The sequence below is a fragment of the Argopecten irradians genome, chromosome 3 (genome assembly GCF_041381155.1).
Source record: "Argopecten irradians isolate NY chromosome 3, Ai_NY, whole genome shotgun sequence".
Classification (NCBI taxonomy): Eukaryota; Metazoa; Mollusca; class Bivalvia; order Pectinida; family Pectinidae; genus Argopecten; species Argopecten irradians.
In genome coordinates, this window is record NC_091136.1 from 31,371,337 (window position 1) to 31,396,444 (window position 25,108).

The 25,108-nt window shown below is 36.4% G+C and overlaps 1 protein-coding gene across 1 annotated transcript; it reads right to left on the reverse strand.

Moving 5' to 3' along the window:
• Positions 1-376: 376 nt before the first annotated feature.
• Positions 377-14,204, reverse strand: LOC138319628 (uncharacterized). The gene is made up of 7 exons (XM_069262778.1): positions 14,102-14,204; positions 11,961-12,167; positions 8,571-8,997; positions 7,221-8,470; positions 6,944-7,018; positions 6,004-6,229; positions 377-1,322 (listed from the first exon to the last, which is right to left on the reverse strand). Exons 1-7 carry the CDS (start codon positions 14,202-14,204, stop codon positions 1,187-1,189), a joined length of 2,424 nt encoding a protein of 807 aa, XP_069118879.1. The 3' UTR covers positions 377-1,186.
• Positions 14,205-25,108: the final 10,904 nt, after the last annotated feature.

Below are 25,108 nucleotides of genomic sequence, written 5' to 3' on the forward strand. Positions count from 1 at the left end.
ACTTACGTCATCCGAAGAAGGAATATCAGACGCACAGAAACAAAGGAAAAAAGACCGACTCAAGTTAAAAATCTGACTATAACCTTGATATAATGGTATATAATATAATCAAATATCATGTGCCAAAAGACTATGCCATCAAAGCATAGTGGCATACATTGTATTGTTTTCCTTATGATCATACTTTAATTCCATTTGTATATCTGGTAATACGCATCATAGAATAACCGCATGAGCATGTAATAAATCATGATATGTCAACAACTATCACATGATGATATAGGCATGTATACTTAAAGAAGCACATTACAATGACATTTCTTTGTTTACCAGGTAATAAGTATATATATCGTACATAAAAATAATATCAAAATATAATTATAAGGAAACTAATCCAAAACATCGATCTGATAAAGGCAACATATGGCATAGCAACAGTTACTGCAACGATCATAGCAGTTCAATCACAGTTAGAAGATATACATGCTAAATACCCTTAACATTCACAAGACAAAGACGAAGTGAATTTTACGTTCTTTGCTTGGTTCGTATATTAGTTTATTGCATGTGTCTAAGGTTTGTTACGAAAGCACAAGTAAGGTTCATTTTTAGAATCTTATGATTAAAATACCGATTTGTAGGCATTGTCATAAACATTTTGGGATGTTTTGTTTCGAATGTCCGAAATCAGAGGTAAACTGAGAAACTGTAAATAGGTATTTTTATCACAGGCGTCGTGGCTCAATTAAAACCAAGCTAGTAAATTGTCCTTTGTGGGATATGACCATTTTATTAAATAATGGACACCTAGGAGTCCATTATATAACTCGCTGGCCATTATTATGGGGACTACTGTCTATTATTCCCCAAAATACAGTGGTGGTTCAATTAACGTAGTCTCCTTTGTTCTCAATTTCTTGTCTCTGGAAGGTTGTAGGATTGTTTGATTGTTTTAATATATAGAAGTGGTTTTCACATGTTTTAGCAGATACTGACATAAAATGTAACTATAAATTGTTTCTATATGACAAACGTTACGACAGTTTGATAAAACAATGAAACATTTACAAAATACCTCATAAACAGTGGGTTTTTTTCGCGCGAAATGTTTCATCATTTTGACAGGATTGCCGCCATCTTGTCCACGGCACTCTTGTTGAGATCACACTCATACAGCCCGGTCTCGCTACTGAACGCCATGTCTACAATAGCTCCAAGCTTTCGGAACTCCTTTCCTGTGACACGAAGACCTGTAGGTGTCAGGGACGATAGGTTTTCCTTGTTTGTATGGTGGAGAACCAGCACTATCACATCGATGCCGACTAATAAAGAGAAAACACCATATTAATTTCAGCCCAGCATTTTGTCTACGTTTGTCCAATACTTTAATTAGCACTCCTTTTATTTTTTTATTTTTAATTTGAAGTATTTCTTTTAGCGAACAAATTAATCTAGGTTATAATGCTTAGGTCACAATGATCGGCCGGTATCCGGAGATAGAGGGTAATCGGGAGTACTCCGGTTGTTTTGCCATTTTCCCGACATCGGACAACACCGGTCAAAAAATTGTTGCACATCATTTACATAAAAAGGAGGCCGTACGGTAATCGTACGGCGTTTGTTTCGAAAGAGAATTTTTTGGGGACCGGTGAGGCAGTGAATATCGACCTAACATATAATGCTAACCGGCCGAGTTAAAACTATACGGGACACCTCCCCGATTATGCATGAAAGCCTCGGCCACCGGCCGGCCATGTCTGGTGTCTGGCCGGGATCCAGACCAAAATGACTAAAAACCATGCCGGGAGTACATCCTAAGCCTAATCGTAAGGAGTTGTGACCAAAGCATTAAGCTAAAACTACATTTAGCATGTCAAATACATTTTGTATCACGGCAACATCTTCACAGTTCGGCAGATGCAACAAATAGAAATTGTTAAGCCGAACTCGTAAAACTCAAACTCTACTATTATAAAAACCATACTGTTATCAAAATGAAAGGCTTATTTACTTAAGGAATGATTTTTACTTTTTGTTGTTTACTGGTGTGTAAACTGCATTTTTGTACAGATATTTTAAATGACGCGCGTCAGCGCGTCATGTTGAAATATCTGTACAAAAAAATGCAGTTTACACACCAGTAAACAACAAAAAGTATAAATCATTCCTTATATTTACATTTCGACCGACCATTTCATTTAAATTTAGTGTTGCGGTGAAATAAACCTTCGTTTTTTCAACGTTATACGATTGATGGAACAGCTGAGTAATTGATGGAATCGCGAAACAACTGGCTCCAATTTGGCGGGAAAATGTGTCCAGTTCCGGGAGTAAATAAGATATAGTTCCACAACAACTTTAGCGTTTTAATCCATTTATTCCATGTTTTCATTTTTTTATTTTCTTAATATTAACACAATGCTTTCCATTGCATTCAAACTGATGTTGATATCGAACCTTTGTCATGGCATATATTTTGGCCTAACCGGATGCGCATTCACATAAGGGCTGAAGTCAGTGTTTCGGTTTGTGTTCTTGCGCAGCAGCCCCTCTGCGTTTACGCAAGTGTAAACGATTGCCCGGTTAGTAAGGTTATATAGGAAGGTGAAAACTGAAATGTAAATATTATCACATATTGTAACGCACTGTTACGCTATGTGCCCTTTATACATATATGACTATAATAAATGTATAGTGACCTCCTGATACAAACTTACATGTCTGGGAGTAAAATAAAATCTGAAATCCGGTATTTATAAACTGGCCCCAATATGACATGTGTACAATCTTACAAAACTTAAACATATGCCCTTGACTTGAATAGATCGCGACTGACACGCTTTACAAAGACATATATCTAACGCCCACTTAAAAAAATGAAAATACGTCAAGCTCTTCTTTCGTAGCAAAACCAAAGAGCAATTGTAACAACGGTTTCAAGAAAAAAATCTCTAAATCAGAATGATATAAAAACTACCTCAGTTTTATAACTATGAAAAATAATCTGAAGCCAATTTAGTGTTTGCCAATCGATTTGCCGGAATTATTTCTAAATCTCTGTTTAAACTGATTACTTCTGAAGAGAAGTGTCATCAGCAAATAAACGTGTTGTTGATTCAAGTTCATTAGCTATATCATTTGTAAAAATAAAGAAGGTATGGATTATGACGGAAATCTTGCATTTGTTATGTGTTGAAATCTTATATTAGGCATATCAAGATCCATTTTCTTGTGGTATTATATTATTATTGTTTTTAATTGATTCACATTTTTTGTTTGGAAAGATAGCGGGTCTTTTATACATTTGTTTTTATTATAAGTATGTCAGTATTAATTGATGCAAATAATATCAATACTATATATTTTCACATTCCCTGATTCAAATTATCCCTCACTGGGACAGTCTCAGTACACGGGCCGTTTAAGAATAATTGCGAACCTTTCAAATGCATTTATGATAGGTTTAGTCTTGGTATCAGAAACATATATGTAATTATATATTTACGTTTCTGTTGGTATACAGGGTATTTTTTACCCTTGGAAGCCACAACTAGTGTCTAAACTCCATTATGTTCCGTTTATCCTATGCCGCAGCATATATATACTACAATGCAAGTACACAATTATTAATGTAGATGGCTGATTGCGTGATTACGATGACTGCGACATTTAAAATGAATTTAAAATATAAGCATTTAAGCATTGGGAATAATATATAAATAATGCATATTGTTTCAATTACTTTAATGCATAAGAACTGAGCTAAGCATGTAACAACGTCTGAGATATATATATGAACGATTAAAGGGAGGCAAATGCTGTCAAAAATCAAGAATAAATAAAAGTAAAAATTGTAATAAAAATATATCAAAATTCTCGGTAATTTTGGTTTATAATTAGTTAAACCACCTAGCATGGCATATATCTCAGGCAAATATTGCTACAAGGTTAAAGGGACAATTCAATGAGGCTAATTCTGTTACATAACCACGAAGCAAAATATGACATAAATGTATTGTTCTACATTCCTTATAAAACATATAACAAGAAATATTGACAAATTTCACAACATCGTTAAGTATTTTGATTGAAATCCAAATTGTTGATCAATACGATTAAGCAGGTACAACATATACGATGTACCCCTAGCTACCAGAGCCAAAATCACGCACGTTAAACAAATGCAATACATAACCACTGGGGAGTTGATCAAATTATCTTTAGACAAGAACATGCATCTAATAAGGTAAAACACACAATTGTAAGAAAGATTTGAGTAGTTCTAGACAAAAAAATCTTTACTGCACTAGCAAGGGCCAGGGTTCGGCATACAATACTTCCGACCACTATGTTTAATGGCAGACAGTAAACGAGTTTGAACATTTCGCGTTTTTCTGGCATTTTACAGTAAAACCAACTAAATTAATTTCTATTAGAACTGGGTTGTTTCCGAAATATGTGCAAATTTTAATGTACTCTTAGATTGAATTGTCCCTTTAAGACACAATTGTTGAGGAAAATTATTTTAAGAGAAATAGAGCACCACGGTCCTAGCCAGCACCGGGCCCAGTCAGCCTCGGTCCTGGTGAGCGCCAGCTCAGCTGTTTGACACTGTTGACTCAAAGACCGTGTTGAATCCAAAGTATCTTGTTAGTTAAGATCCTTTTTAATACAACGCGTCGGACTTACAATGACATCTAGTGGTGTCCTCTTGAACTATTTAATTCATAAACGTCCATTCATAAATTCTCTATTCATTGAATAACATTCCTTTGTACCAATTAGAAGGTGGCCTTTCAATTACTGCATTACTGTTAAGGCAGTCATGGGAAGACTGCCGTCTTATTGATAGAAAACACATCATGTGTTTAGAATAGCCTGTGTGTATAATACACAGATTATACCTTACCAGTAATTTCTGACTGTGTATACACACAATCTATGCACACTGGCATGGTGACTCCTCTGTCTTACTTACATAATATCTGTTAAAAATGATACAAATTGTTCTTACTTTCTAAGGCTTATAGAACTGAGATAAAATAAACTGATCAGAATTCATTTTCGTGTACATTTACATATTTTTAAAGGATTGTTGAAAACAGATTGAGGTAAAGGCTCTGTGCATGGTTTTACCTACAGAAGTGTGCAACACAAGAGTCAAGAGTGTAACACAAAACACTCATTTTAAATTAATATAAGACATAATGATTTCTTTGTTTTGAATTCTTTTATTTTATGTTGGAATTTTAAATAAGAAGAATGCCAAACAAAACATATCTTTTTTCTGTGATTAGTTGAATATTAAATAATTGATATCAAAGTCGGCCACAAGAATTTGACTTCTGATAAATACACAAAGCCTTGAATTAAGCTTTTTTTTCTTTCTACGACATATAATATCTGTTTTCTGGGGAATGAGACACATGCCTAACAGCTTGATGTTTTTATAATGGATTAGTCTAAATTATCTGACTTCAAAAGGAATTTCAAAGCTTGTCATCTCGGTAAATACATTTGTACATAGTATTCTATGATGGTTCACAATTAAAAAAATAATGATAACTAATTATTTTATAATGGTTTATATATTTTGATTTGGAAAATTTATTTGATGTCATTGTTGTTGTATTTGTAATACTTTGAGTACTTTGATTGTATTTTAAAGTACAATTAACTCGAATACTCGGATATCTTGAATTTTGACCTTGGTACTTTTATCTTCGAGTTAACATCTTTTCATTTTATCTTTTGTTCCATTGATTATGCCATCTTGATACTTTTTGTTATTGAGCTATTGCAGTCTCTAATACCATGGCTAATACAGTGAACATATATGTTTAAGTGCTTTTCGTTCAAGCATTGTTGTGCAAAAACATGGTTGCACTAATTTCATTTATGTTATGTTTACATTATGGTGATTGCGTGAATTCATCGTTGCGCTGAAATTTGATAACATAAAAATAAGTACTAAATAATTGATACTATTGATATTCAATTTACCTTCGATTCCAATTAGTGCGTCTTGTATGTTTCGTTCCAACCCTTGACATGTTCAAACAAAGCACCACCAAAGGACCTTTGGGAGAGTCGGATCCCTTATGGTAAAGTTTGACAGACAAATCAAACCTTGTCATATCCATCTTCAGCTCTAACCCCCGGGTCAGTTCCTTCGTCACCATATCAAGCATTGTCTTCCCAATAGAGCTTCCGTACCGGATTCCAAGAGCTGAAATGAAAATTTAAAGAGCAGGTGTAATGAAAATAATGAGAAATAAGAATAATAAAGACAACAACAGAAATAAACGATTGTTCAAAAAGAAATATTGTAATTCAATTAGCAACAGTTAAGTCGATGTTGACATTTCTTGTGGGTGGGTCATTGGCCATATGTGTATTTGTGTTCTTATGTAAAACACATATAAAACCTAGTAATAATATTGTTTATTTCGAAACGCGTTTTTTCGGTAGCGTCACATTAGTAGAGTCTTCCCCATGTCTTCACTTACACAAAAGATAACGGGCGATTTTTAAGCGGTTTTGATATAATTTGAATAAATCGCTTCTTATGTTCTCTTTTATTCTGAATGATAAATTTATCGACTAAAATATTGTCTAGTCTTCTGTAGTATTTTTTCTGCTATATTGATGTAGAATGACATGGAACCCAGATGGAATGATAAACGTATTGCTAAGTAGATCGAAAATGAAACATAGGAACTTCCTTTATCAATGGAAATATACCAAGTGAAAAACCATGATTAGCTTGCACAATATTTTGTCACACAGGTAAGACTACGGCTGATTGAACACTTGAACTGATATACTGGTTTATTGGTAGGCAGTATGAAACACCTAAACGTGTAATCATGTCTTTCTCTCTAGTATATAAATACCGATAATGAGTTAAAAGTATGCACACACAGAACGTTTATCAACATACCAATATGCTTCCTTTTTGGTTTCTTTAACTCTTGTATCTCGTCTTGTAAATGCTTGATTTCTTCTTCATTTTCAACTGAAGGTAATTCACAATACATAGATAAAGACTTTGAAATAGAGATAAAAAATGAAAATAAGTAACCGTTACAGTGAATTCAAAAATGTACATCGTTGAGTGATTTTAACATATATTTTACTAGCGTATTTATTTCGCATACTAATTCAAAAATCTCAAACATTTCGCATTATTTCCGGCGTTTTGAACCATCAATACTTACAAATCCTGTGTTTCAGATCATCATTGACTTTTTTGTGGTTATCAAGCTTTGAAATAATTTTTGTTCTTTCCAACTCTACTTCTCCTTGCAGTTGTTCATTTGTCTTTCTATGGTGCTCAAGGTCTGAACTGAGTTTTGTCCTTTCTGCTTCAAGTGTCTTTACTTCTCCTTGCAATTGTTCAATGATCTTTTTGAGGTTCTGAAGCTCTGAACTGAGCTTTGTCCTTTCTTCTTCAAGTGTCTTCACTTCTCTTTGCACTTGTTCATTGTCCTTTTTGTGTTTCTCAAGCTCAGAACTGAGTTTTGTCCTTTCTGCTTCAAGTGTCTTTACTTCGCCTTGATATTGTTCACTCTTCTTTTTGTGGTGTTCAAGCTCTGAACTGAGCTGTGTCCTTTCTGCTCCAAGTGTCTTTACTTTTCCTTGCAATCGTTCATTGTCTTTTTTGTGTTTCTCAAGCTCTGAACTGAGTTTTGTCCGTTCTTCTTCAAGTGTCTTTACTTCTCCTTGATATTGTTCACTGTTCTTTTTGTGGTTCTCAAGCTCTGAACTGAGTTTTGTCCTTTCTTCTTCAAGTGTCTTCACTTCTCTTTGCACTTGTTCATTTTTCTTTTTGTGGTTCTCAAGCTCAGAACTGAGTTTTGTCCTTTCTGCTTCAAGTGTCTTTACTTCGCCTTGATATTGTTCACTCTTCTTTTTGTGGTGTTCAAGCTGTGAACTGAGTTTTGTCCGTTCTTCTTCAAGTGTCCTTACTTTTTCTTGATATTGTTCATTCTTCTTTTTGTGGTGTTCAAGCTCTGAACTGAGCTGTGTCCTTTCTGCTCCAAGTGTCTTTACTTTTCCTTGCAATCGTTCATTGTCTTTTTTGTGTTTCTCAAGCTCTGAACTGAGTTTTGTCCGTTCTTCTTCAAGTGTCTTTACTTCTCCTTGATATTGTTCACTGTTCTTTTTGTGGTTCTCAAGCTCTGAACTGAGTTTTGTCCGTTCTTCTTCAAGTGCCTTTACTTCTTCTTTATATTGTTCATTGTCCTTTTTGTGATCCTCAAGCTCTGAACTGAGCTGTGTCCTTTCTGCTCCAAGTGTCTTTACTTTTCCTTGCAATCGTTCATTGTCTTTTTTTGTGGTGCTCAAGCTCTGAACCGAGTTGCGTCCTTTCTGCTTCAAATTTGTCCATTTTTCCTTGAAATCGATTGTTGTCCTTTTTGTGGTTCTCAAGATTTGAACTGAGTTGCGTCCTTTCTGCTTCAACTGTCTTTAATTCGCCTTGCAATTGTTCATTGCTCTTTTTGTGATTTTTAAGCTCTAAACTGTATTTCTTCTTTTCTGCTTCAAGTGTCTCCACTTTTCCTTGCAATTGTTCATTTTCCTTTTTGTGGTTCTCAAGCTCTGAATTGAGCTTTGTCCTTTCTGCTTCATGTGTCTCTACTTTCTCCTTTAATTGTTTGATTTCGTCTTTTTGGTGATCCAGCTCCGAAAGAAGTTTTGTATATTTCTCTCCAAGTCTTTTTTCTTTGCATTTCACCTCTTTGTTTTCATCTTTCTCTTTCGTAAGCTCTAACGTCAGATTTGTCTTTTCTTCCGCAAGTTTTGAAACTTGTGTGCCCAAACATTTAATTTCCCCCTTTTGCTCCTCAAAATCTGAAGTTAATTTTGTAATTTGTTCCAAGTTCATTCCTAAAAGTCTGATTTCTTCTTCCTTTTGTTTATGAAGATCTAATGTCTGTAGCTTCTCTTCTTTTGCTTCTTTTTCCTTTGCTTCCATACGTGTTTTGTACACACCTGAAATGTAGTTTAGTAATTCATGTTTAACACATAAATGTCTTCCCAGAATATAATACAGCCATTCCACAAAAATGGTCCCACTTTTTTCAAAAATTTTAGCAGCTGTCGCTTGAGGATTTCACAATAATGTTGTCTGTTGTATGTAATTTGTCGTTCCAAATGTAAGACGACGGTCTTAGGCTACATGAAAAAATAGGAATGGGTTATTTCCGCCAACCAGCTCTTGTCTTTGTTGCTTGGAATAAGCTTGAAAATCGCCTTTTTCGATGTCCCTTTGCTTATAGGACAGTTAAGAGCTAGTACATTTCAATATTGTCTTTGGTAAAATGTTGATTTTTGGTGGTGGCAAGACTTTGACAAATTTATAGAATCTGATACTTTTTGTTTATAAAGGATCGTCAGATACAATTTTTTCAATTGCATATTTCAAAACGTCGCCGAACTCCACATACCACCCGTAACTAAAATTAAGGATAACACAATATAAAATATAACCGCAAAATATAATGGTTATATGTATTATATGACTCAATCCCAAATTTAAAGTCAGAATGACTGCTTCAAAAGTATTTGTCCAAATCGTCATCAAGGTTGAGTGTCGTATTTAAGACGCTAACCTCCATAACATGTTTTTTGATAAAATTAAAACGGGTATGTATCAGTTGCTCACAATTCAGAATCAACGATGCTAGAGAGAAATAATTTGGCGTAAATATTTTGTATTTTTATTGACTAATACGACGAGTATGTAATAGTTACACAGTCAATCTCTATACAATATAACGTAGTTTAATTATTTTAGTCATTATGTAGGTTATTTATGAATAGTGTTACGGATGTTAGAAATATTGAAATAGCAGTGAAAATACTTTGAATGAGTTTTCATCAGAAATTCTTTCTATAAACATATTCTGGCAAGGGTTTGGAGTTATATGTTCGTCTATTGACCATTGATTTCACATTTCCAACGTTTTAAACACATAAGCTTACTGTTCTTTGTAAAAAGGATCACACGTCGTTCAATTCATTGTTCCCTTCGATCTTTCTATAACTAGAATGATATGCCAGACCATCTCTTCGTTTGTCCAAATACTCTAATTGCAAAATATGAATAATTCCCACGACAATGATGTTATTTTTCTAAATTTTGAATGTGGAATTAGTGATTTATATAAAAACATATGACTTCCGTAACAAAGCATAAGCTGGTTTGAATGATGCATCAAATCCAAACTTAATCATCAAATCATTTGAAAGTTTAATATACTTTCTAAATATAGTAGAGGCTACTTTTCAATTCAAATTGATATGCTGGATAGGGTATTGTTGCCGTTGTTTTGTTTGACACTTATAAAGTATGACAAATCTGTTATATCACATAATATATAACACTTGTAGCTGCTACCAAAGTAAAATTCCAGTTGCTATCAATTAACCCAATGCATCATCAGATGATTAGGCCTCCATAACATTATAAATATAGATAATATGGAATTTCACGTAAAGGATTTTTTCTTCTGCTTAGTGAATATATTTCCTTACATCCGAAAAGAAAATAAGAGATACCAAAGTTTCACATGTCGTTATTACAATTCTGATTTTTTCATCGTTTTTATATTAAAGTGGGACCATTTTCTTTGAATGACTGAATAGTTATATTTCAAAATAATTGTCTATTCGTGAAAATTGATATGCCGTGGTGCCGTGGAACATAAATTATTGATTGATAAAATAACGATAAGTGCTGCACTAATTTATTGTCATGTTGCAAAGTTTTGTTTTGAAAAAAAATCGTTTTTTTTCCGACGTTAATGACACACCACAGGTAACTGGTACATGTTAATATATATTCTTAAGTTCAATTTCTTTTAATGTTATTTTTTCACATGTATCGAAACAAATGAACAAAGCTCCATGATTAAGTACTAGCAAACAAATTTAGCATTGTGAAGTATTCAGTTCCTTTATGATTTAAAATCTGATAATTTGCTGTGCATGGCTTATTGACTGTCTTGGTTTTGGTCTAAGTTGAGATTAGGATTGAACTATTTTTCTATTTTGGCGGCGACGTAATTTCGAGTTTTTCTCCCGAACAACTGATTCATGACGACTAAATTTCGCAATCTAGACCGTTATATGATTCTACCTCATCAATTTCGAAAAACGCGATAATTAATCACAGGTACTTTAAGTCACAAGTTGGTTTCAAAGAACATGAATATTACGCAAAACCCTTATTCTGTTAGTAAGGATATATACACAAATATCTGGTAGCGAAACGCCAGATATTGTAGATACATATGTATTCATATTTCAAAAATATACAGGAAGACCATTGTGTTTTACATAATTCGAACAATAAAAGTAGTAAGGACTTTAAAGTTGTATTTCTTGTAATTTTCACCATCACAAACTCTCATAAAACATGATGGTTCAGATCCATGAAAGCACCAATATACTATTGACATAGCGGTAAATGTCTCATGAACTATCACACGTTTTAAAAGAACCGCCACAGTCAACGCAACGTTTCAAAATTTTCGGGTAATACCGGAAAATCGAGTTGCATCACGTGACCGACATCGGCGATACCCGTATAGATCAGAACCTTCCGAGCCGTGTCAGTTGGTCAATATCGGCAATACCTGTACAGATCGGAATAGATCGGAACAGTTCGGATACTTCCGAGCTATTTTAAACGTGTACAAAATCAATATTTTAATATAATCGTTTAATGATTTTGCGAATATGAACTTTAAAAAAGTCGGTTAATATCGAAAGTTTAAAACATAGAGAGGCAGAGAAAATATGTAGAACACTTTAAATGATTTTACTATGCCAAAAATACAACAAGTCACAGACCATAAAACTTAATAGATTAATAAATCAAATTATTACCACGAAATTCCGTCCAATTATGGATTGTTTTAACTTGCTCTGTTTAATGAAACTGAACTTACCTTGTTCCTCCTCTAACTTTGAATTTCTCGCTATTAACATAGAGTTGTAACTCCGAAGGTCTGCCACCTGCTGTCTATGTTCACATTTCATTGTTTCAATGTCTTGTTTAAGAGATTCTTCATGTTTTTGGAGCCGCTCGTTCTCTTCATTTAGTGTTTTTATTTCTTCTCTCAAATCTTCCTTTTTGACTTCACAGTCGTCCTTATCTGCAGGATAATGTGAAATATTTAATTCTTACCATTACATGTATGACGCGAGTTTGTTTTGAAGCTTAAAATATAGAAAACTTACATTACGTCCATCAAAACTGAAACGCCCGTATCATTAATCCTAACATCGGCTGTATATTAGGGCAAACACTAGCTCAAATTCAAATTCAGTTCTAACTTTACTAACTATAACTGTCGAATGTATGCGCCTGATCACACTCATATAAGTTCGACGCCGTACTGAAACTTTGAAGTTATCATGAAGTAAAACTAAAATTAAGGTTAAATTAATTGTCAAACTCTTAAAACATAACAAGAGGCCCATGGGCCTTTACGGTCACCTGAGTTAGAATATATAATGAAACAAATAATGAAACAAATTAAAGACATATAAACACTATATGCTGGGCCTTGAAGTTGGTCAGTGATTTATAAATTTGACTTTTTAGACTATGAAGAGTATTTGCTTCCATCAAACCTGTGAACTTAGAAGTATTTTTTGAAATTTTAATAATTTTGACCCTGTTTGGTCCTGCCCCTCTGCTCCCCCAGGGGTCATCGAGGACGGATATGGATGTTAAAATGCTATATCTCAGACTAATAATTCTAATCAAGTTTGACTGATTTCCAACGAAAATTGGGCAAATAATGTTCACAAATATGTTTTTCCTATATAAACTAAAGTAAACTTGACCCCTCCCCAGGGGGTAACGTGAGACTCCAACTTCATATAATTCACAATTTTTATAAAACACCTTAAGACCTTTCCATCTATAAATATTTGATTCTACTATATCCAGAATTGTAGAAGATTTTTGAAGTTTTAGCCTATTTGACCCTTTTTAGCTAATAATAATGTTCATAAATGTGTTTTTCCTATTTAGACTATAGTGAATTTGACCCCCCTTCCCAGGGGAAAATCTGAGATCCCAGGGAGATGAAATTCACAATTTTTGTAAAGGGCTTTAAGACCTTCCAATCTATGAAGAGTATTTGGTTCCATGAAATCTGTGAATTCAGAAGAAGATTTTTGAAGTTTTAGCCTATTTGACCCTTTTTGGCCCCGCCCCTCTGCCCCCAGGGGGTCGGCCAGGACCAATGTGGATATGGTAATGAAATGCTATCTCAGACTAATAATTCTAACCAAGTTTGACTCATTTCCTATGAAAATTGAGCAAAAAATGCTCATTAATGTGTTTTTTTCCTATATAAACTATAGTAAACTTGACCCCATCCCCAAGGGGAAACCTTTAAGACCTTTTTATCTATAAAGTGTATTTGATTATACCATTTCCAGAATTTTAAAAGAATATTTTTGAAGTTTTAGCCTATTTGACCTTTTTTTGGCCGCATTTATTCTGTTACCACTAAGTAATGGCCTGTCAGCCTTAAAATCAATAAACCATTCCAATGTTCAAATATTCAATAGCAAGATACTGAACATTCACATTCACATATTCAACCCGTTTCAAAATTATTTCAACATTTACTACATGTCCAAAGTACATGCAATTAACCATTGTGCGAATGGGGTCATTCGAAGATTGTTTATCAGCGTTAATTAAGATGAATACGTAATTTTTCATTTTAATTTTAATAATTATAATACAAGTATTGATAGGCGACATCAAAGAAGAGATGTTTGAGTAATGTAATCGGTTGAATAATATATAAAATATAGCTGAGAGAAATGGTATACAAATAGTGAGAATCAGTAAAACGGTTAAATATGACTAAATATCATGTAATCTCATCTTTGTTCCCTTTTGACTTTTAAGTTATAATCGGATTTGGGGTACGCCATCAATTGTTTTTTCCATCAGTCTGCTCTAGGGTAAGATGGTGCTACTGATAAATATATCGACTACAAGTGGTACATGTACGTTTCAGTTTATAGTGAACTCCATTCAACAATTTCACAAAGAACTTACGGAGAGCTTTGTCCAAGTTCTTTACTTCCTGTTCCAGGTTTTTATTTTGTTTTATGTAATTTGCTTCCCGCTTTTCAAAGTCTTCCTTCATTTGCTGCATCATTTGATCTTTTTCTCCTTTAAGAAAGATTATGTTTTAAATGATGATTCCTCTATAAAGGAAACAAATAACGTAACATCGCCTCTGATTGGCTGAAACATTCGGCATAATGATTTCATAGAAAAACGAGTCCCTCAATGAATTAAAAAATAGAGATACTCTATTTGTAGATTAATTACTTTACAAGGATTTCGATTATACGTGTTTAACATTTTATGTTATTGCGATATCTGGAAATCTGCAAAATCTGAGTCTATTTTCATCATGAACCGCTTCGCTGCTGTTGGTTATGGTATTTATAAATTCTGGACAAAAGTCATTGAAGTCTCAAGATACTCCCCGATAAAGCTACATTTGTCTGAAAAATATGTAACTAAAAAGGCGTTATTGGTCACCAATGGAGTAATTCTGTAATATGTAGAATGTAGCAGTCGATTCTTATGGGAAAATTCGTGTCTGGTCGACATATGATGTAACAAATTTGAATATATAGATGTGTCGTATCCACTAACATAGCATGGCGGTAATGCAAAACAACTTTATACATCGAAATAGTTCTTTCAGTTTTAATCTAAAAGTTAATGACAGACAGTTTTCTTTACAATGACCTCTGATTCATAATATTCGTGTTATCAGGACGTTTACTTAAATATTTCCAATTAACGACAAAGCATAAACAATACTCATCATTTGAACAATAATTGGTGTTTATTCATATAAATATATAAATGTATGTCTAGTTAACACAAAAAAATACTATAAAATAACTTATTTTGCATTTTGCAGATGCACAATCAGTACACTATTCCATATCGGGCATAATGTCATGAACATGTTTTTTCGGGACGCAGTTATTATAACCTGGGTAAAGTGAAATGTGTGGCACATGTGAGAAGTTTCAAATGCTGTCCCAATTACCGACAGAAGATTAGCTTAAAAGGAAATGAAAAATATTAGAATAAATAATGCCAATGTGTTTCCTTATTAAAAACAAACTCAAATCATATTAATATAGTGAACATCTCGAAAATAAATGGTTCTGCTTAGATATTCAACTTAATTCTTGTTTCGATATCAAACATTACATTCAGATTGTATCTTTGGGTTATATGTGCCGTAACTGGGCGAAAATTTTGACGTGTTGTATTTTCTTCAGTAATCTATAGAAAAACCATCAGGTTTGATGAATAAAGTTTAGGAAATCATTCAAATAGACAGAGAAATGTATGATGTCTTGTAAACATTATATACAAGACAGAATTTAAGCTCTATGAAATTTCTTGTTTTTTATGCCCTATGTATGTTTAGATTGTAACATACCTGTCAGGTAGAAATCACTTTACAATTCCAAATGACACTGTAAAAATGCGAAATGGAACTGTAGACCAAAACTTGTCTTCATTGGCCGTCCATATGTACTCATTTCATTGTACTGTAGATGTAAATAAAATGATTTTTGGCAGTACTGCCAAAAAACATTTTCAGCTTTTATTCGTACTTATAATAATGGTTAATAAATATGAAAAGCTCTTATTGATTCGTGAGTATGAAAGTTATCGGCGCACATATAAATGTTTAAACAAAACAACATCTCTTATCATACTGACACTGTAAAGCAATAGTGTAGAGAGAACAAACAGAGCTCAATAAAGAGGTCCTTGAGCGAGTATGTTTCTCATTTAATAATATTTTATGTGAAGCTTTTAGAAAAATAAATTCCGCTATCAACTCGTAATCCTAAAAAACCTACAACCCAACCAGGACCCTCCTACAGTAATTTATACAGTTAAACAAGGAAACTATTGAAGGAACACTTATTTTTTATTTCTTCATCACAGATATGATTAAAATAATCTCTACGAATATAGAAAAAGGTCCAAACGATAATCACGCATGGTTTTCTAAGATCTAAAAAACACTAATGATGCGGAACATAATGTTTGGAAATGCCAAGTACATAGTTTATTGGACTTTAACGTTTTTTAAAACAATACCTACCGACAGTTGTCGCTCTAGTATAACGTTTTCAAAGTTTGCAATGGCCATCTTTTTCCTTCTGACTCTACTTTCTCCTAGATTATAATAAAATTTTTTCCTTTCTTACAATTTTCTACAGACAATTACATTGTGCAATTTGATAACATCCCACAATCTGCAAATTCTGTTGTACCAGAGTTCACAGTTTTCTGCAACATTATATGGTATTCATAATCCAACAGTTTATTATAAAGTCTAAACACAAATCAATCTCTCTCTCCTCTCTCATTTAATGAAGATTCAACTATGTTAAAAAAAGAGTAAAACATGTTTCATGGTTAATAGAGTAAAACTTGAACACCAATTACATATTTTAAATTATTGATGTAATGTTGTTAATAACTTATGCTTTGGAAGTGGACAAGCACGAGACAAAGTAACACACGAAGGCCTTACTTTGTTCAATAGGTACGACAACACTTTTCTACAAAAGACAAAAGTTCACCATGAGAGCGATAACCAAAGCGCCACACAGATTACAGCACCACACAAACCGTTAAAACTGAATGGAAGCTATAACGTACCATTTAATTACCTTGTCATTCGTTTAGCGATTTATAATTTTTTTCTTAAGCAGTGATTTGGCATTCAATTTCAATTCTCTAACCTCGATTTTTCCAATTCAATTTTCCCCTCGTCCTTATTTCCTCTTAAAAAAACGTCAATCAATTATAACAAAATTTTTCTTAAAGTCAGTAAAACCCCTTCTAACACTACGAACGCCTCTTCGAGTTCCTTACGCAGAATAATAGCCTCCTATTCCGTTCGAACTGGCGTCGTCCAAGGTCCCCGACCAGAACTCTCTATATAATCTAAGTAACAAAACCCCGGATAGCTCGAACAGCTATTCGTCGAATACCCCTTATTCCTCGAACAGAAATATATGTCCCCGTTGCATCAAATACATAGTATTTACCCATGTATTCGTCGAACAGGTGTTCGGCCCTTGAGATTTTTTTAACCTGTGTCACACCTGACTGCACCGACCAACATGGATAATTGCTCACGATCTTGTGTTTATGTAACCGGGTTGCGAACTGGATCTTAGCAATTAAAACTCAGGGACAACCGGGTCGGGTTCACTGGTATTTATTCACCATAAATATTGTACTGCCTGCATGTGGGTTCAGTTGGTCCATATACAACAATGGATGTACGTACATGTATCTGCTTATTGATATAGATATAGATAGATAGACACGTAGATAGAACCCTGAAACATATAAATAAAAGTACATTAGGATCGCTACCATAACTAACATACAATACTCAACGTGTACACTAGACAAGTTATCCCTATCGAAATATCACAGTTATATAGATACAAATACATAAGTAAAACTTTATAATTTCCTATCAGTAAAGGTAGTAACCATTACCTTACAACCATGCATTAGCATGATAGATAAAAAGAAATATTTACCCCATACATTATAAATATACATAAAGAGTACAATATACACAAGGGGAGGTAATCCGCTTGTCAGGTAACAAGGGGAAGTAACCCACTTGTTACGAACAAGGGGAAATAATCCACTTGCACACTTAACACCATTAAAACTAGTACAATATGGAAAATAGATATTATTCCGATATACACATAAATATACCAATTACATTGTGTTACATATTATAGCAAATTCAATAATATCTTACTTTATCAGATTAATATACAAAGCATTTCTAACTATAATGTGTATGTTGCTTACCTCAACTATGGGTAAAGGGTTGCTTATGCTTATAATGTATACAGCACAATAGCAGACATCTACATGATTCCACTGAAAGATTTATAAATAAATCAATCAGTAACAAGTATAAAACCATACACAATTACTTTTAAAACACATACACAAATTACACAGTTACTAAATTCATACTGGATTTAGAGATATAACAAATTTAAGTTACAATCTATTTCGAATTCCACTCTATACAAAATGTATACACTTACTCAATAATTAATTGAATCAATCTACATTTCTTAATTACCATACTTTAGATACCAAAATAATATTTAAAAAGATAATATAAAAAAGTATTAGACTTACATTTGGGTTTGTAGCTTATTGGCGCGTATCATGATATATATCTCCAAAAAGGGGAGATGTTGCTCCTTCCCCAGATCTCAAGCTACTGTCTAATTTTTGGACAAAGACTTTCCCTCCAAAAATATATTAACCAATAAAACAACAGGTCAGATAGGTCAGGTCAAGGTCAAACACTGGACTTTACTCTACATGCACCCATGACATGGACAGTACATTTAATAGTGGACATTCACAAAGACAAGTCACATGACCATACATTCTTCATACATACCCAGGTAAAATCTATTTATAGCTCACCAGGCAGAGTGAGTGAGCTCACTCTACATATGTACATTACTTGTATATCACAGAGCACTTACCACACTCTGTGATACATAATTCAGTGAGACATCACATTACATTGACCTGAAAGAAATTACTTTAAAACAAACGAAATTAAAACAATATACAACCCATGTATCAATATACAATACAATCAAATTAATAAAATACAAATTAACTAATTAATAGTGGAATAGTCCACTTGGCCACATACACCTCCTTCTTTAGAAAAACGTCCTCGTTTTTATCCATTTTCCTCTGTAGATTCTTGTTTTGCTCCTGTAATGACGCATATCAACGCATCAGCCACTCTGTCAGATGCTGTGTCGAATGTGCCATCCCGTGCTAATGTTCGTATAAAGTTGGCACGGGTCAACCAATCGGGCTCAGACTTTATAATACTTTTCTGTGACATAACAAATTCTCCTGTTCTTTGCCATATTGGAGGTTGTCTGTCGCGATTTGACCTCCTGGCTGGAACTGGGGACTCCACTGCCCCATTTGCCTCGCTCTCGGATTCAGACTCTGCAGCGTCCTGACCATCCGTGATGCCGATCCTGGAATCATGATCCTCATCTTGGGCTTCCTGGTCACTTTCCGTTGTTTCATCAACAGAAGGCTCTGGTGAGGACCATTCCCTCTGCGCCTCCAGTTCTGTATTCACAGCAACCACCATGTCATCTTCAGACTCGCTGTCAGCGCTCTGGATTTCTGGTTGTTTTCTTGGAGGGCAATTCCGTCTTGGCATCTTTCTAGGCAGTGGTTTTGGTGCACTCGGCTCCTCTGTTATTCGAGGCGGAAGGGAACCAATAGGTAACAGGAGATTTCGATGAAGAATCCTGATCCGGCCTTCTCCATTCTCTTGTTGAACCTCATATACAGGTATATCCTGGTTGGGTTGCGTGAGGACAATATAAACCTCGTCCTCCCAACGGTTTGCAATCTTATGCTTTCCATCCCATGCTACCCGTTTCACCAGTACCCGGTCACCTTCCTGTATTACCGCACCTCTTGTCTTTCTGTCATAGTACTTTTTCTGTTTTTCTTGGGATTTCTGTGTATGTTCAGAGGCTATCCTGTAAGCTTCCCTTAACCGTTCCCGAAGATTTCTTCCGTAGTCAGATACTGACTGAGATTGTTGGTTAGTGTCCACCCCGAAGGCCAGGTCGATTGGTAGTCTCGGTTCCCTCCCAAACATCAGAAAGAATGGAGACTGGTTGGTAGTTTCGTGACGAGTACAATTGTAGGAATGTACTATGGGTCCGACAAACTTCCTCCAATTGGCTTTCTCCTTGTTATTGAGGGTTCCAAGCATATAAAAAAGAGTTCGGTTAAAACGTTCACATTGGCCGTTACCCATTGGGTGATATGGGGTGGTCCTTGACTTATCGATTCCTGTGAGTTGGCAGAGCTCATGAATCAGCTTTCCTTCAAAGTTTGCCCCTTGATCACTGTGGATCCGTTTCGGCATTCCATAGTGTATGATAAAATCATTGAAGATAGCATCCGCTGTTGTCTTTGCCGTCATGTTCTTGGTTGGTATTGCTTGGGCGTACTTGGTGAAATGGTCCGTTATAACCAAAATGTGCTGGTACCCTCCCTTGGATGTCTCTAGAGTAGTGAAGTCTACACAGACCAGTTCAAGCGGTTGAGTGGTCTTGATGTTCACTAGAGGGGCCACTTGTTTGGTATGTGCTTTCCTTTTGAGGCACCGATGACAATTACTGACAAATTCCTCTATTTCCTGATACATGTTGGGCCAATAGAACCTGTCTCTCACTAAGGAGATGGTCCGGTCTCTAGCAGGGTGTCCCATGGTATCATGAAGCCCTTGTAATACCTCCATCTTCAGCTTTTTGGGGATAACCAGCTTATATGACGGTCCATCATCGCCAACCACCTCCTTATAAAGCATCCCTTCTCTCATCTTCAGTTTCCCGAAGGTCTTGTAAAGAGCGGCTTCTGCTTTCGGGACATCTTTCCATCTGGGTTTTACTCCCGCTTCAACATGAGGGATCCATGAACTGAGGACTGGGTCCTCTAACTGTATGATCCTCAGCTCTGTCGTTGACATCTTAGCGAAACTCATGGATGGTACATCCTCTTCTTCATCAAGGTCTGGTGTTGTGTGTGACAAACATAGACTCTCCACGTAGGGATTAGGCTGCATGACTCCACAAATGGCCCTCACAGTGTCCGTTGATATGGTCTGTGGTAGTCGAGAGAGACCGTCTGCATCTGCATTGCTGACCCCTGGTCGATATACTATATTGAAGTTGTATGAAGAGAGGGCCGCTACCCATCTATGCCCTGTGGCATCGAGTTTCGCCGTTGTTAATATGTACGTTAATGGATTGTTGTCTGTCATCACTGTGAAGTTCTGTCCATATAGGTAGTCGTGAAACTTCTCGCAAAGTGCCCATTTAAGAGCCAGAAACTCTAGCTTGTGTGCCGGATAGTTCCTCTCAGATTTACTCAAACCCCTGCTGGCGTATGCGATAACCCGTTTTCTTCCTTCCTGTTCCTGATAAAGGACAGCTCCTAGGCCTTTAAGGGAAGCATCAGTATGTACTTCGAAAGGCTTCTTAAAGTCCGGGTATCCGAGAATGGGCGGAAAAATCAATGCATCCTTGAGTGCTGTGAAGGCATCCTCTTGCTCAACTTCCCATTTCCATTCTCGGGGTGGCAATGCCTTCAATTTCCCTTTACCATTCGTCTTCCTAGGTGTAGGCATTAAATCGGTCAGGGGTCGGGCTATCTTGGAAAAATCCTTTATAAATTTCCGGTAATATCCTATGAATCCGAGAAACTGCCTCACTTCCTCTGGAGTACTAGGGCGTGGCCATGTCTTTACCTTCTCCACTTTGTCGGGGTCCGGCTCTACTCCATCTGCTGAGACAATATGTCCGACATACTTGACCCTCGGCATGAAGAAAGCACATTTCTTCGGAGAAAGCTTCAAGTTTGACTCCCGAATCCGCTGCAGTACTTTCTCCACCCTCAGTAGATGTTCCTCGTAAGTGTCGGAAAAGATGATCAAGTCATCCAGATAAATGAAACAATACGTTAAATGAAGGTCTCCCAGGCATTCTTCCATAAGGCGCTGATACGTCGCTGGTGCGTTAGCCAGTCCAAAGGGCAGTCGGTTAAATTCATAAAACCCAAGCGCTCCAACGGTAAATGCTGTTCTCGCCTTATGATCCTCATCTAGTTCCAACTGGTGGTATCCGGACTTCATATCAAGCACGGTGAAGTATTTATTTCCAGCTAATGAGTCCAGGATATCTTCAATTCTTGGAAGTGCGTAGGCGTCCTTTATGGTTCTCTGGTTCAATTGTCTGTAGTCTACACACATCCTAAGCTTCCCATCTTTCTTGCGGCATAGGACTACATTGGACGTCCATGGTGAGTGGGATTTCCGTATAATACCTGCTGCTAACAGCTGCTGAAGATGACTGCGAACCTCATCAATCATGGATGGTGGTATCCTTCGGTGTCGCTGTCTGAAAGGTATACCATCCGTTACCTCTATCCGGTGTTTGACTAGCCGGGAATGGCCAATATCCAGATCATCTTTAGAAAAGACGTCATCAAACTTACAGATGAGATCCTTCCCCTTCATCAACTGCTCCGCTGTTAGGTCCTCTGTGCTAATACCAACTGGTATGTCCTCTAGATATCTCAAGTCCCTATGTTCTTCTGAGACGTGGTCTGGATCGTCTCTACGGTCACTGGTTGCAGCTCACATAGTAACGCCTTGGGAGATATGGTCACTGTTCGAGTACTGACGTTGGATATCTGTACCGGTATAAGTCCTTTGGCGTCTCGATTGTATGGCACGAGGGCGGGGTGTGATGTCCAAGTCCTCAGTAATAACGGCTTCTGGTGTAGGTTGTAGTATAGCGCAGACCGGCAAGTAAGGGAGCTTCTTGTCCATAAAACCCTGTATGGTTATCGTGGTGTTAGGCATGACTGTGATGCGCTTGGACTCTGCAGACCTCACAAGTGCTAGCCGGTTACTGTGACGCTCTAACTGTCTATCCCTCAGAAGCATGCAACGGAACTCTAAGTACCAAGGAGTCCTAAGACTAGCTGTCTGAAGAAATCGTTGTCCTTCGATTCAAGGAGTTCCTCCATGATAATGTTCAGAACGTTGGTTCCCAATAATATGGGTACTGACGAGTTGTATCCGCTATCGGGTACCACTAGGAACAAACATCGATAGTCATTGTTGTGGCATCCTGTGACAGATGGGGTGATGTTAGCTTCGATGTAGCCATAATAAGGCAAGGCCTCTCCATCCGCACACTCCACGTGTAGGACATCTTTCAATGACTGTATAGGCTGGTCCTTAAAATTTGTCTCGTAAAAACTGTGGCTCAATGTTGACACTGTAGATCCTGTGTCCAAAAGGGCTCTTGTTTCCACTCCTTCCACTAATAATATCGTCTCATTGGGTTGTCCCACAAGACCTTCTGTGTCCCCAGAAGTTCCACTGGCTGGGCTACTTTTACAAACACCTACAGCTTGCCCGAACCTGCAGGTGCGTTGAAGTTTAAAGGTTTCCGTTGGTGATCCAATCGGACACGACAATTAAGTTTCAGGTGACCCACCTGTCCACATCTCCAGCATGTCCTTTCCTCTCGTCGCTGAGTAGGTGGCTGGTCTGTCCTCTTACTCTTCCCCGTTTCCCTTCCATCCTTTTTGTCTTGCCAGGCTCTCACCTTGGACACTTCAGTGCTGAGCTGATTGATCATTGCCTTTAACTCTTGCATCTCAGATGAAGCATGTTCCGGGGTGTCTGCAGATGTACTGGCCATCTTGGATACAGCTTTCTTGGAGGTAGCCTCCGGTTCCATTTCTTCCTTCTCTACTTTACGTACCGCTGCCCTCAGCTCATCAAAATCCTGAATGCTGTCGTACTTGTGAGCTGTAAGTGGTCTTAGTGGCTTCCTGAGACCCTTCCAAAATATCCTCCTTAAAAGCATACTTGCCTTTGATGGTAAGATGTACTCCCCTTCTCGTATGGCCTTGGTGAATAGCTTCTCCAGTCTGCATCCCCATCTCGTAGCATCTTCATCATCTCTCTGATGCGCTGTATATACCTCCTGCATAGGGTCGTCTCCTTGCTCATCTGCCTTATATATGCCATCCAGCTTATCCAAAACCTCTGCCAATGTGGCATCATATCCCACAGTCATAGCCACCTGTCCTGCCTCACCCTTTAACGATCTCCTTACCGCCTGGAGGATAGTTGGGCGCGAGTGCTGTTGATCCCTTAAGTACCCATCTACCTCATACCGCCACTGTTCATATGTGGTATCCGCCTTACCTTTCTCCCCGGAGAACGTAGACAGCCTAGGCATCTGTTGGTGAACTGTTATAGTCTGAGTCGGCTTCTGTATGGGTTCTACCCGAGGCTGACTAGACTGTTGCTGGTTTGCCGATTCCATTTTGCTCCTTGCAAATTCGAACATTCACAGTTCCAGGTCAGCAGGCGACTCAAACTTGGGCTTCACTCCTAATTTGGAGAAGGCATCTAACAGTGCTGCTCCCTCATCACTCGACTCCATCTCTTGCTGTTGCTGTTCCTCCACTGCTCGATTCTCGGAATCCGACATCTTTAGTAAATTTGAGGGGTATAGAAGGACAATTGCCAATAATAGAGATATGATATAAAACAATACAAAATGAACCCAAGTCATGCGCACTGAAAATCAAAGTCTGAATAGATAAAAAATGCTGCACGCAATGACAGAAGTGGCTGGAATATAAGCAAGTGTAAACAATTTCCACCAAAATAAACATTCGTGTAACAAGGCAGTGAAATAAATATGAGTCTAACACCTGCAATGAAGATGAAATAAAGGAAGACAACTCAGCACATATATATCAAGTGATAGAATAACACGCATATACCTGTATTACCTAACCTCGCAAAAGAACACAAAGTACAAACACAGAACACTGAACATGTAACACCACAACACCCGTTACCTCACACATACAATACATGTAATGTACACAGGGCTGTGTCTCTGTTGTAGTCAGGTGTTGTCAGGAAAAAACTATAAATCCTATCCAAAAGACGTTCCCAAAAAAACAACAAGTACCACTATAATTTATAGCAAAGGAAAAAACTAAGAGAAATAAAAAAATAATTTAGCAAAGAAAGTATCACTAACTGTCTGCCAACAAACCCGAAGTCTAATTGACAACAAAAAAGTTCAAATTAGTAAAGTGTAAGCAAAATGAAATTAGAAAAAAAGTATTTCATCAAAGTTTACATGATATATAAATGACTAGTAGCACAAAAAAATCAAGTTGACCAAAGAATTATCAAATAAATATGTAAATCAATATTAAAGAATAAATTTCCTATTAAAATGTTCAATCACAGCTGGTTAACTTTATAATAAATGCTCTTTTCACAAATCAGGCACTTCTGGATCCTCCAACTGAATCACATGTAATTATAATGTATATGCATAAGGATAC